Here is a 14,946-nt window from a genome sequence, read left to right as displayed (position 1 = left end):
TGCCTCCAATACTGAACTTGATTCACTGACCATGCTGGAATCCTCTTGGCCTCCAGTAACTTTGGAATCTTCACCTCCAGTAACTTTGATGACCAAAAGTCATTTAGGGGATCTAAAAATTTAACTGCTTTGTCACGACTCGAATATGCATTTACCTAGTCTATGTGAGGGTAGCTGAAGTAAGCCACTGCTAGCACACTTGCAATCTTAGACACCTATTTGATTTCATTTTCCATCTTGACATCAGAGGGATGATAGTACATCTCCAGTACTAAATTATTCTTGGGGTCTGGTATCATCACTCATAGTGAGGAGTTTGTCCTGCTTTCTGGATTCTGTGCCCTCTTTGCTGTAATAGAGAGGAAGCATGTGTGCTGGCAGCTTGTGAGACCCAGGCCCAGTCTTGCAGGGATGAGTCACCAATTAACACAAACAAAGCTAAAAAAATTATAATTCCACCCTCTTATTGCAGCTTTAACTGCAAAAGCAGATTTTTGCACTTGCTACACTTCTCTGCAAAACAGGCATTCTGCAAGTTTCGTACATAAAACACATAAACATGGCATTTTATGCACATTAAACACATATCTTTTAAACAATATGCCCTTTCTTATCCATCCTATGGCATTCATGTTCAGAAATAACCATGCACTTTCAAATAGGTTCTTTCCATCGCATCAAGTTTCCCTTATATACTTTTCAAAAGTAAATATATTCAGGGACATTATTCTGTTCATCTTCTTTCCCCTACGTGCTGTTAGTCCTGCAGTGCAAAAGTTAACAGGCTGCCTGCTATTGGTCCCCTCCCCCAATAGCACTGTTCCTCGGGATTTCCTGGTTTTAAGTGGAAATCTCACAACTCGCCTATGTAACATCTACCTTGGCTTTTATATATTAGAGAAAACATGTTTTACGCATGTTTAACACATTGATATAATTGCCACATCAGAACAGACATGTAAACATGCCGTTTATTTAAGAAAATGGTGCTAGTTTGCTCAATGGGAATGAAAACACGCTTTATAAACAAGATCAAGAAACAAGTGACAAAGGATTAACTGATAAAGAGGATCATAGCAGCAACTGAAGCCAGTAAATTCACTACTCTAAATGAATATATGATCAAGCAATGACCAGTAAGACCAGCATTTCGCCATCATAACTTAAATCAATACACTGGATATCTAATGCACAGAACACTCCTTAGAAAACTTAACACATTTGATCTTGATAGTTGTCAAACTACATAAAGTCAACCTAACAAGTTAATCTCATGAGAACATCTACATTGTATCTCACTCAACCACAAGACATACTCATCCACAAGTTTGTAATTGACATTTCCTCTGCACATTTCCTTTTATTTGGGGGGGGGGGTGAGGAATTTAACAACTTAAAATTTTGTAACACTGTTGCAATATATGCTTCAGAAACAAAATTATCCTGCAAGAAAGGATTAGACTTCCCAAGGAGCATGTTTAACACATTGATATAATTGCCACATCAGAACAGACATGTAAACATGGCGTTTATTTAAGAAAACGGTGCAAGTTTGCTCAATGGGAATGAAAACACGCTTTATAAACAAGATCAAGAAACAAGTGACAAAGCATTAACTGATAAAGAGGATCATAGCAGCAACCCTAAATTAAGTGGATTTCAATACAGCATTTCACATTTTTAGAAGTACTGGACTATACCTTCTACAAAATAAACATGTTGATCACAAGCCAACAGAGCTAGGCATACCTATTCCACTGTGATTTTCATTTATTAAGAATATATTCCTCACATTTTGATTCCTAACACAGCAAACTTTAACAAGTAATAGGGTGTACTTTAAGTGTGGTGTCCAAGACAGAAGTCTGTATACTAAACTACGCCTCTCTGAAATCTACAGTAAGTGCATATATTTGCATGATTAAAAGGTAAAAGGTAAAGGTACCCCTGCCCGTACGGGCCAGTCTTGACAGACTCTAGGGTTGTGCGCCCATCTCACTTAAGAGGCCGAGGGCCAGCGCTGTCCGGAGACACTTCCGGGTCACGTGGCCAGCGTGACAAAGCTGCATCTGGCGAGCCAGTGCAGCACACGGAAACGCCGTTTACCTTCCCGCCAGTAAGCGGTCCCTATTTATCTACTTGCACCCGGGGGTGCTTTCGAACTGCTAGGTTGGCAGGCGCTGGGACCGAACGACGGGAGCGCACCCCGCTGCGGGGATTCGAACTGCCAACCTTTCGATCGGCAAGCCCTAGGCGCTGAGGCTTTTACCCACAGCGCCACCCGCGTCATTTGCATGATTAGGACTCATCAATAATGTAACTTGGTGCACAACTTAAAAGGTAACTAAACATATCAGAGACCAGGTCTAAAGAATATCACAAGAATGAACAATGTGTAGAACTGACAAGTTTTCTTTACCTTCCTGTTACCAAAGCTGTATTTCGCTAAACTTTTAACGGGTTAACTATGGGTTTATTCAGGCTTAACAAATTCCCCACATAAGAAAACCTGTTGAGCAATACATGTAAAAGGAAAATGTTTCTCTGAAATGCAATAGCCAAGTGGATTGTATATTCTAGAGTAATGTCTTACGTCCGTACTTATCCCAATATTAATTTTATGGCTGGAGAAACATTACATCAGAATCTGTCTACAAGAGCAGCATGAAGACAAGAAACCACAAGCTCAAGTACTGCTGGAGCAGTTCACAAAGTTACAACATCTGTCTTCCACTTAGAGGTCAAATTAAATATCCACCTAACAGCTGAATTCCAATACTGGTTTTAAAAAGCAGAAGTTTTTCTTCAAGTGACATTTTGCACAATTACACCAGCAGAAATAGCAACAGCATGTCGTACATGCTTTAAAATTGCTTTAATATTTACACATGGCTGCAAGGAACAAACTGCGCAGAGATAAGGGAGTCAAGCTTTTTAAAAAACCTCAGCTACAACTGCTATGTAGGGTAGCAGAAAAGGAAGCAGTTTCTCAACTTTTCAACTTTAAGACATAAATACAATGCAATCTTATCACATAAGAAGCTTAAGAACTGAAAAGGAGCTCCTTTCTTACAATACTTTCAAGTACAAGTGATTCTTCTTCCAATGCAGTGAGATGAGAAAAGAGCAAAGTCTCTGTGTAACTCTCTGCTTGAAATCTCATCCTTACATTTGAAACACATTATGTAGCAATGTCTTAGTTTCACCAGTCAGGATTCAATTAAACTGTTACTGTACTGCACTGGAAGCACTGAAAGGTTGAAGCGTTTAATATTTTAAATACTGCCATGTGTTTCATCATGCAATTCCAATACTCTAGATCCTTCATCTAGATTATTTTTAGCATATGCCATATTATGTGTTTGCAATATTATATAGCAGTTTCAATGTTTGAAATGATCAGTCATCTGTTTTTTTCTGAAGCAGACCACCATAATTTCATTTTTGCACAAGAAAACTCACAGGAAAAAGGCTCCACTTTGCCCCATGAATCCATGTTAGACAGGGTTTTGAACCAAGATTAAGGGCAATATGATTCACTAGATCACAAGTTCATTACACACAGCACTTGGGACATCTCAAACTTTGAGATATAGTAGCTCTTTTTCTACAAAGAAGATCCAAAATCAACCATTTTAGCTTTACGCAGGTCCAGCTACAGACATGTAAGTGAGCATTATTCCAGAAGGAATTATTCCTCTATAGTTATTTTAAAAACCAAAAAACCCCAACAACTATTGAATGAAATAAAACTCTAGGCCAAACAAACTAAATGACACAATTTCAGCCAAGCAACAGTGGGATCACTGCACTGAAAGTGCAAGCTGCTTGCCTTAAGTGGGGGCGTTTTCCTCACCTTCCAGGCAGCTCAACTCTGCCAAAAGAGAGGAAGGGGGTGGAGGTGGTCAGCTGCCTCAGTTTCTCTCTCTGCATGGGGCAGGGTGGTGGTGGGGTGGACTGGAACATCTGCACTGCCTACAGAGCTCTTTTTGCTGGCTCTGTCTCCCAATACGTGCCATGGAACAGCACTGCCATTCAGGTGAGTCAAGAGAGCAACTACCCTAACCTCTCCCTCTCTTACCTGCACCTTCATATTGAGCAGTGAGTGAAATCCTTCCTAATCTGCCTACCAGAGAAAGGAAGCAAGTGAGTGAGCAGAGGCTTCTCTCTCTGGGCAGCAACACTAGGCCCCCAACCATCACCAAATCCTACGGAAAGGGGGGAGGCAGGCAGCAGTGGCTGCTTTTGCAATGTGCAGCTGCTGCCTCCTCTTGGCTTGTAAACTCTCTCTAGAGAGGCTTGTTGGTGCCCAGATAGTGAGCTGACAGAGAAAAGAGCAGCTGCCACCTCTTCTTGCTGAGTTTCTTACCTGCACTCTTGCCCTGAGCAAGATCTGGTCCTCACAGTTTCATCGCCCAGAACAAGAGGACAGGTAAGCAATTGCAGACAGTAGCACTTGTTCTTCTGAACCAAGCACTACTCACTTATCCAATTGCCTTGGCATGCAAGCAACAGCTGTCCTGCACCACCGGACCTTGTCTGAGCAGAACAAGGTTTTGATAAGCAAGGCAGAGAGCATGCACCCAGCCAAGGAGCCCAAACCTCCCACGGGCTTCTGCAGCACATCAGCAGCAACTGTTCAGGGGTTGGGTGCCCAAGGGGTCCTCCTAAGACACTCACAGCACAGTGGCAATGGGCACTCCTATTTTTGCAAGCACCAGGTGCAGCAATTACACACACACACACCCCATACACACATAACCCATCTTCACCTCCAACTATTTGGCAACCTGTTCCAGAATAAAGTTGCCTCAAATAGGGAATCATGTGGCAGGAGATCTGGTCAACAACCACAGTTTTATACCATCAGCACTTGGGATGCATGCCTTGGTGCAAGGAAGGAACTGAAGTTCAGCAGAGGAGCATATGCTATGGTGCCACATTCAATCCCAGCGACTGGTGGGGTGGGAAAAAGGACTAGCAACAAGTACAGGAACCCCCCCCCCGGCCCCCCAAATAAAATAATAAAAATAGTACGCTTGCAAAATATAGAGTCACTACACATGTGCGGGATGTTTGGTTTTGACTTTTTCCCCTGTCTCCAAAAGCCCTACCCAACCACCAATACCCGGAGCTGGGATCTTTCACAGTTTCTACAACGAAAGTCAGCTGGATGACTCCACTCTGGACGACCCACCCAGAAGCCATGCTAACCATGCATGTTACACGGGGGACGAGCCTGGCTGCGAAGGGCAAGCTCTCTGCGCCCTGCCCACTCTAGCCAACTTGCAGGTGAGCGTGCGGAACAGAGGAGCCCCCCTGGACACTGGCGCAGGAACCACGTCGGTGGGCGAAGAGTGTTGGAGGGCGGCACAAATTAAACTCCGCGCTTCTTCCAGGCTGTTCCAGTGACTTTGCGTGCACACACATACACCCCCCGCTCCACACCCGGAGCAGCTCAGAAGCGCGGCTTCTCCGAGGGGAGCTGACCAGGCGCTCTTGAATCCCCGCGAGCCCCTTTGGGCGCCTCGCCCCCTTCTCCCGCTCCCGGCAGCCCGTCGAGAAAGGCGAAGGCACTCACCGCGTAGTAGAGGCAGGGCTTCACGTTCAACACGGGGCCCCCCGCCAAGGCCGGAGGGGAGCCCCCCAGGTCGCCCCGGCGCTGCAGCATGGCCGGCGGGACTCTCCCTCGCCCCGCTTGGCGCGCGCGTGTGTGTGTTGTGTGTGTGCCTGTCTCACAATCACTCCCTCCGTCCCTCTCACACGCGCTCAAGGCGTCCCAGAGGCGGCAGCCGCTCCTCCGCCTCCCGCGGAAGCCAGCGGCGCAGCATCACCCTCGCAAACTACTTTCCCCGCCGCCGCTTCAGCCCCGCGGATCCACGACGGGGATTAAGCCAGAGCCGCGGCAGGCGAGGTTGCCGCCTCCTCGGGGCGGGGCCGCTGCATCCCGCCCTCCTAGCGGCGCTTGGCTGGGACCAGTGGAGTTGGGAGAGAGAGGAGAAAAGGGGGCGGGGAGGAGAGAGGGGGCGCTCGTAACCCCCCCTCTGCTCCGCAAAGGGAAGAGCCTTTCGGTCGCCGTCGTTGACAAGGCGGAGGCAGCGGCTCCACCCATAAGGCAACGAGGATGCCTCTCTGTATACGAATATGCCGTGTCTGTCTTCTAAAACGACAACAGAGCCCTCTCACTGGTGGCACCCAACTGCCCCTGCCCTCTTTCCCACTTGCAGGCCCACCATGGGTGCTGCCGTATGCACCCCAAAGAAAGAAAACACACACACACACCTACCCCTGATGGGCTCCTGTCAAAGTGCTATTTTTGTTTCAGAGATCTTGCCGTGTTGAACACAACTTGCCCACCTAGAACAGGAACTGACTCCTAGGGGGTGAGGTCCCTTCAAATATTTTAGGGGGCCGCTCCCCAAAGTTGAATTGCCATTTGAATGCTGTATATGCACACATCTTGTTATCGATTATGCAGGGCAGGGCTTACCTTCCCCCCCACCCAAAAACACACACATTTGATTCAGGTTGGCACCCCTGCCACCTCGCAATATACTTTGCCTCTTCTGTGCTCCCTCTCCAGAATTTTGTTTTTTCTTCAGATGCTAGCACTGAGGCCTATGAGTCCTTTCCACACTTTGATCATAGTTAACACAGACAAACTGGATGTCTCCAAGGGTGCTATGACTGTTTGGATACAGCTTTGTGCCTTTGGCAGCCGAAGCTTTCCAACAACTTAAACTCAGGGCTGTAGGTTTGAGCCCCACAAGGGTCAAAAAGTTTCCTGCATTGCAGGGGGTTGAACAAGATGACCCTCATGGTCCCCCCCCCAACTCCCCAATTCTATTATTCTAACTATAGCTTTGCCCCAGAAGAGAGAGGCGGTCAAGAAAGCCAGTCCCTTTGTGCCTGGGTGAAGCACCAGAGCCCTGGAGGGCCCAGGCTAGAAAAGGAGACAAAAGCTTAGGCCCTGGATTCCATTCGAAATGGAAGCCAATGGAAGGGGCAGTCTACACACCAGCTCTGTCTACTAAGCTAAGAGGTGCCCGTTTTCTTTGTCTTGCCATCACTAGTGAACTGAACATACAAAACAGACATACAAAGGTGTCAGAAATCATCGGGAGAAGTCAAGCCAACTAACATGAATGGCAAGCCAACTATTATGAATGGGCAGGCAGAGCAGACTTTAATCCAACGTGTATTTCCAGATATAGAGCAGCAGCTTAGGGCCCAAGTACTTGAAGGCACAGATAGCATGATAGTCTCCTACTCTCTCCTGTGCCAAACCTTGAGGTCTAGCTAGGGATGATAGGGGTTGTAGTCCAAAAACAGCTGGAGACATAAGTTTCGGAAGCGCTGCCCTAGATCGTTAGTCTTCAACTGGTGGGTTAGGAGCTGCTACTGGGCCACAGTCTGGTTTAAAGTAGGTCACAAAAGCAGCAGCACTACTGCCAGACAAATAGAAGGCAAAAATAAATAAGAAACGGGTCCCAAAATACATGTTTGGGTTAAAGGTAGGGGCCTGGTCTGTAAAGCTGGAGACTACTAGCCTAGAGGTACAATGATCACCAACTGAGTTGAGTTTTTGTCGTAAACTTAGAACACACGTATGCACCCAGGCTGTTGGGACATGCTCCTGTTTTGGGCTGGATCCATTGTTTGGACATCTGCTGCAGTTCCATTACTGTGAATTTTAAACCTTCGGCTTTTAATTTGTGAAACTGGTCAAGTAACAATTGATGAGTATTTTATTGTTTTCGTGATGTGCTATGAACTGACTCGCAGTCTGCAAATGGAATCAATAAAATAGCTTGGTATGAAGTTCCAAAATCAAGACCGGCACAGAATCTGGGCAGGAGGCCCATGAAGCGCAGCATCTTATTCCCAACTGTGGCTAGCCTGCTGTTGCCAAGCAGGCCATGAATGTGACAGTACCCCCCCCCTTTATTTTGCTGTTTTATCTTTTGTAAACTGCTTTTACAAGTTGTTGTTTTTTTAAACACAGCAACAACAATCAAGTGGCATATAATTTTTATGAAACAGACAAACAAGCAGTCTCTCCAATCTAGCACCTCCTTCCCAGTGCATAGTATTTGGGTGTACACTGCTCCTGCTCATGGAAGCTCCATTTAACTATAACTCCCATAAAGAGAAAGTGCCACAGCTATATAGAAAAAAGTCTGTATAGAAGAAGAAAAGTCATCACATAGGAACAGTACATCAATGCACTACCATTCTGACCATTTGTGATCCACCAAACAACTGGTATTCAATTGCCTCTGAAAGTGGAGGTAGAACACAGTGCTAGTCTCCTACAATAAGTTGTCTAGTCCCCTTTTAAAGCCATCCCAATTGATGGTCATCACTATATTGTATGGGAACAAATTGCATAGTGCAATTATGTGCTGTGCAAATAAGTTTTTCTTTTGTCTGTCTGGAATTTTGCAACATTCAGCTTCACTGAATGCCCTGCTCCCTGAGTTCAAGTCTTAAGAGATGTAGAAAAACCTCCCTCTATCTCCCCTGCATCATGCATGCACAATCGTTCCTTCTAAAATCCAGGCCTGCGAATTTTTGAAGTATCAGAACTAAGGTTTGCGCTTATATTTTTCTGTGGAAGGTTTTCAAAATCTGTTTGGAACAAATGTTCGCTTTTATTGGAAAATGATGCTTTCATCTGGAACATTTTCTGACCTACTGGATTTAGTGTTTATATTCAATAATGACAATTTCCTGCTTCTGATTTATTCTTAGACATCCTGGGCTCTAACTAACAAAACTAGTCCCCAAATAGAATTTGAAATATATCAGCAAATGAATAATGTTTCACCTTTCCCACCCATCATTCTGCAGTTAGTTAACAACCTAGCCGGGCTTATTAAACTGTGCTCTGTATGATTCTAATACACTGGTTTGTGAGATGAAATCATTAGAAAATGATACTTAAGTATTAGAAACTACAGCTTCTAAAAAGAAGAAAGAAAACTGCAGTTGCCAGCATAATGAATTATTCTGCCTTAGTTCTGACTATATTCATGCTGTCTTAAGACAATAATTCTGGCAGAGGACCATTGTAAAACCCACCTACTGGTTTCTGTTCTGAGTGGTAATATGACTAATTATCAAAGCAGCTAGATGCTTCTAAGCCTGGACTATGCTATAAGATGCTACTGTACTATTTTTTAAAAATAGAATTAACTTTCATCTATGGACCACCTTCATCTATGGAACAAAGAATTACATATTTAGTGTTTTCAACTTTTCTCTACCTTATGCGATTACAATATCATGCTAAATTAGATTGTATTTTATGATACCGTACTGTACTATCATAGCGTTTTACAAGCCTATTAAGCACTATACAATATATATAGACTACCCCAAAGAGGCCAAACTTGCAAACTATCTAAAAAGACATGCTTCTTCACTAAAAAGAAGAATCAAACCTTTTTTAAAAATAGAGAAACTGATACAAGAATGTGTCTACTGTACATAAATACATTTAAATGTGATTCATTCCACAATTCTATTAATATTTACTTAGAAGTTAGCCCCACTGTACTCAGCAAGGTTTACTCCTAGGCATGTGATCATTGCTGCTAACTTAAGATGGCAATATGAATACAGCTACTACAGAACTGTGGAAAAACCAGGTAGTATCTGCCCTACACATGGGGAATAGGGCATCACTCCTAATATACCATTTACATTCGTTGGACTGGTCATGTTGTGCCTGATTATCATCTTCCAAAGCAACTACTCTATTCTGAACTTAAAAATGAAAAGCGTAATGCTGGTGGTCAACAAAAGAGGTTTAAAGACTCTCTCAAGGCAAATCTAAAAAAAATGTAGTATAAACACCGACAACTGGGAAACACTGGCCTGCAAGCACTCCAATTGGACAACAGATTTTACCAAAGGTGTCATGGGCTTTGAAGACACCCGAACTCAGGACGAAAGGGAGAAACACCGTGATCAACTCCCACCCGGAAACCTATGTCCCCACTGTGGAAGGACATGCGGATCCAGAACTGGCCTCCACAGTCACTTATGGACTCACTGTTAAGACCATGCTCATGGAAGACAATCTTACTCAGCTACGAGTGATCACCAAAGAAGAAGGAAGAAGACTCCTAACATACCATTTACATTAGCTTTTGTTGTTTTGGTATTTATCAGTGGCATATGATCCAACTCTGAATGTGACTAACATTGGACATTGCTTTTAATATACCGTAAACAGATAGACATAAACACATTGTTACAGTCAAGAAATGAAATGTAATGCAAGGTGGGGCATGGTGCAATAGAATCTAGGCATTCCAAACTTAACTTTTATCTATAATTGTTCAGCTTTTCAAGAGGTTCAAATGGCCTTATTTGCATGAGACGCTGAGGTAATTTCAGATAGGTGATAAATTTCTACCGAGGATGCAGGGCACACAGTGTTGCCGTAAGCAAGTTGATGTCTAACATCGGCCTCAGTTCCCCATCTGCTAAATGGAAATAATGGTGGGTCCCTTCGCATTGTTTGGATGGCAAATACACCAAAATATTGTTGCGCCCTTTGAAAACTGAACGTTCTAATGTAAGTAACAAATAGTAACCATTTTGAAATATATAAAAATCAGTTCGGCTATTTTCCCACTCAGCCATGATCCTTCCATTTGCAAAATAACAAAAGCTGCTTCCACTAAAGGAATGTATAAACAAAACCAATTTCCCAAGAAGAAAAGTATTGTACAAATATAGCTTGCAGCTACACTCTGAATGGAGAATAACATGCTAATCCTTCTGAGCTGCAGGCCGCACGTAGAAGACATCCAGAACAGTTCCTAACGGTTGCAAGTAACCCATGAATTCTGGTTGAAAGGAGTAAGAAGAGAGGCAGATGTGTCAATAGTGAAGAAGGAATGCAAGTGGGCACTTTGGCTGCTTTGCCAGAAGTAGCTCCTCCTGGACAAGGGTAGTCTAGCCACAGCCATTCATTTTGTGGTATCTTCCTAGCTGGATTACTGTACAGTGGTACCTCGGGTTACATTCGCTTCAAGTTACATACGTTTCAGGTTACAGACTCAGCTAACCCAGAAATAGTGCTTCAGGTTAAGAACTTTGCTTCAGGATGAGAACAGAAATCGTGCTCCGGCGGCACGGCAGCAGTGGGAGGCCCCATTAGCTAAAGTGGTGCTTCAGGTTAAGAACAGTTTCAGGTTAAGAACGGACCTCTGGAACGAATTAAGTACTTAAGCCGAGGTATAATGGTGCCCCGCAAGCCGAATGCCTCGCAAGACGGAAAACCCGCTAGACGAAAGGGTTTTCCGTTTTGGAGGTGCTTCGCAAAACGAATTTCCTATGGGCTTGCTTCGCAAGACGAAAATGTCTTGCGAGTTCCTGCAGGGTTTTTTCCCTCCCCCCCCCTTTTTCCCAAGCCGCTAAGCCGCTTATCAGCTGATCCGCTAAGCTCGCTAAGACGCTAATAGCGCTAATCCGCTAATGGGCTTGCTTCGCAAGACGAAAAAACCGCAAGACGAAGAGACTCGCGGAACGGATTCTTTTCGTCTTGCGAGGCACCACTGTACTACTGTAATGCTTTTTGTGTGAGGCTGCTCTTGAGGAGACCACAGAAGTGCCAAATCATGCGGAATTCAGCTCCCAGAATTTAATTTTTAACTAGTATTGTCAGATTCATTTGTATAACTGCCATTTTAAGAAAACTGCATTGGTTACACATTTGCTTTTGGGTCCAACTCAAGATGCTGATGATACTTAAGTTTAGAACCCTAATTAAACAGCTTTAGACCCAAACTGTTGAAGAAACTCCTCAGTCCATGCTAGTCTCTTTGCCAAGGCCTTCCTTATCCCACCCTTGTTCCCAATGTAGATCTGTATTCTCCCCTTGTTCCCAGTGTAGATCTTCACGTTTTGTGGTTCACCCCAGGTGCCCAAATAGGCCAGCCGTGGTTTCTGGACTAGTGACTGAACCTCTGGATGACATGAGGCTTTAAATTAAGGCAATCTTCTGCCTTATAGAAAACTACATCATCCAGCATCAAATACATCACAAAGCAGCAAGATCAACGGTAACATCATGACGACTTTATTAGAAGTTAACCATGTGAACCTCACCTTTCATTCTTCCATACTTAGGAATAATTAAGTAAGGACCAAGTTAAGTGTCATTTCTTGTCCCAATCCTTAAACATGATCTCATTGTCAACGGAACTCCAAACTCTGTGCAGTGGCCTTCACATTATCTTAATTATTCAAAGCTTGCGTAATCTACCAGGAACATCCTCTGTACAAGTCAAAGTTAGAATAATTGTAAACCTATACCTACTTCCCTGGGAGAAAGTCCAGTTGAATTGAATGGGACTTGCTTTTCAGTAAACACATATGCATAGGGGTTGCAATGAAAAGTAGTTAAACTGAATTGTGTCAAAGTTACTTCAGTGAGCTAATGTTCAAATAAACTACTTTACTGAATACAATGGGAAAACATGACTTTTTGACTACAGTCATCACTGTTGGCAAATGAGCTTATAGCACTAAATATAAACTGCGAAGAGTTAAAAATTTTGGCACACTGGCCACAGATAAGCATGAGCAGGAATCTAGCTCCCACTGGCTTTGATTCCTTTGCTTCCCCTGCCCTCTTCCTCTGAATAATAGTCTCAAGGGAAAGTTTTGGGAATAATAATTTGAGTACTCAAGCAAAGCCAGAACACAGATAGATTGCCAGACTGAATCCTGAGAGCTGTGCCTTTAAAAGAAAAATTAAATGAAGCTTACATTCAGTCACTGAAGCTGCTCTGCAGAACAGCTGCAAGATGTTGCAAGGAAGGGAGGCCATTTACTTTCTCATTTATTTTTCTAGTGGTCCTAAAATATGTAATTGGTAATGCAAAAACTTAAGTGCTACAAGACCTCTTACTGGTGGGGGAAAGTAGAAAGTGGCGGTAGTTTTGCTTTCCTGATTTCAGGCGTTTTATTTCTACTGCCTTTGAAAAAGCAGCTCTCTGTGTGGGTATCATGCAGCGACAGAGTTAAATTAAAATCCAAGCAACATTCCAAGGATAGCAGAATGAGAGTAACCTCAGTATTGTTTTCTTAAGATCTCAAGTTGCCAACGAGGCAAAATGAAGTAATGCACTCTGTCAACATATAGCATGCTCCACAAGCAAGGTCACTTATCCATGCAATTAGAAAAAGTATTTAAAAAGAAACTACTTAAACAGTCACAGCGAAAGTGCAGAATAGGTACCATCATTACATGAAAGATATTTTAAAGACAAGCTCTAAAGTACCAGATGCTTCAGAAGTGGATGGACAACAGACATCCTGAAGCTACATTTTAGCTGAACAGTTTTTAGATTGCTTCTTGTTTACACAATCTGTTTTGGACTAGGATTTAAATATCGATGAGTTTCAAAGGAACGAGCTTTCTCTAAATCCTAAAGAAAGTAAATCACTTTCTATGGCACTTCTTTCCATCCCAGGGGAAAAAATGCTTCTCTCTTTCTGTTTTTGCAAGCCAAGATAGCTGGACGGCCTAGCCTAGAACAGATTAAGCTGCTGTCCCACATTTGCAGACCTCTTCATATTTAAAGTTTGCTGAGCCAGACATCTTGGGGTTTACGGAGCCAGCCCAGTCATATAAGCTATTTCTACAAGCCTCAGGTAAATACACACAGTATCTATTTCATTCAAGAAAGTGCTTTTCTTTGTCAAAAGAAAACTAAGTCAGCCTTAAACTGAAATCTAAACACATTCAGTACATTTCTGTTTGTTTGTTTTTCCTCCATTTGGGGAAATGATTTCATCAAACTCACCAGTACTCTTCCCTTAGAAGTTGGTGGAGGGATGGCTAAAAATTAACAGACCACCAGTGTGCAGATGTGATGGTTTCTTCCACATAACATTCACTGTGGGTATCTATGTGTGTAAAATGCCCCGCCCCCAAACATGGAAAACTCAAATGGCCCTATAAATGAAAGTGAAGAGTTAGAAGTCAACAAATGTGGGCTTTTCTTATTTTTCAGCAACTGATCCCCATCTAGAAGCTCCTGGCAGCACACTACAACCAGCACTTAACATTTCAGAAGCAGAATACAAGCCACAGGTAGAGTGTTTTGCTAATCCTCTTCCTGCATTTGTAATGGCAGTGCTGTTGTGCAAGTGCCCCAGCAGTACAACACGTGACAACACTTAATGCAGTCTAAACTTCAGCATGACAATTACGTAGTGAGACAGACTTAAACTAAATGGCAAAGGGGAGGAAATCAGCGACAGAACAGAGCTCACTGTGCACATGGCTAAAACACTGGTTATTCACTCACATCTTAAAACTCAAGCCAGATTGGAATGCTTATTACAGTATCCCTATGTTTATTACATTATTCCTATGCTTCCCAGATTTGGGGATTCAAAATGACTCCACATTTTTAGAAGAACAAAAGTCAATAACCTGCTGAGCTTGTTATCAACTTTGGACAGGCCCCTGGTGCATCTGCAGTTTGGTCCCCTTGGTTACGAAAAGAGGGACAAGATTGAATGGATGAAAAAAAGCTGTAAAATCTTAATGTGTCAGCTCCAGAATTCATCTTAGACACTCCCCATGTTAAATCAGAAGGCAGTTTTGGAATACAGTACAGTGGTACCTCGGGTTACATACGCTTCCGGTTACATACACTTCGGGTTACAGACTCCACTAACCCAGAAATAGTGCTTCAGGTTAAGAACTTTGCTTCAGGATGAGAAGAGAAATCGTGCTCCGGTGGTGCGGCAGCAGTGGGAGGCCCCATTAGCTAAAGTGGTGCTTCAGGTTAAGAACAATTTCAGGTTAAGTACAGACGTCCGGAACGAATTAAGTACTTAACCTGAGGTACCACTGTACACAAAAAGAACCCAATGTATGATGTTATGTACTAAGCTTGGATCCTAGAACAA

General features: G+C 43.4%; 1 protein-coding gene across 3 annotated transcripts in view; it reads right to left on the bottom strand.

Moving 5' to 3' along the window:
• Positions 1 to 14,946, bottom strand: part of ARHGAP6 (Rho GTPase activating protein 6) — a 188,227-nt gene that overhangs the window by 97,921 nt on the left and 75,360 nt on the right. The window contains exon 1 of one of the 3 annotated variants that reach the window (XM_077927512.1): positions 5,582 to 5,928. The exons of the other annotated variants lie outside the window; for them this stretch is intronic. Coding sequence (XP_077783638.1) covers positions 5,582 to 5,671 — 90 coding nt within the window. The 5' untranslated portion in view covers positions 5,672 to 5,928. Of the gene's footprint in view, positions 1 to 5,581; positions 5,929 to 14,946 lie in introns of those variants that run through there. 3 annotated transcript variants of the gene reach the window in all.

The sequence above is a fragment of the Podarcis muralis genome, chromosome 4, assembly GCF_964188315.1.
Source record: "Podarcis muralis chromosome 4, rPodMur119.hap1.1, whole genome shotgun sequence".
Lineage (NCBI taxonomy): Eukaryota > Metazoa > Chordata > Lepidosauria > Squamata > Lacertidae > Podarcis > Podarcis muralis.
The sequence above is the reverse complement of the archived record's forward strand: the minus strand, read 5'-3'. Positions and strand labels throughout refer to the sequence as shown.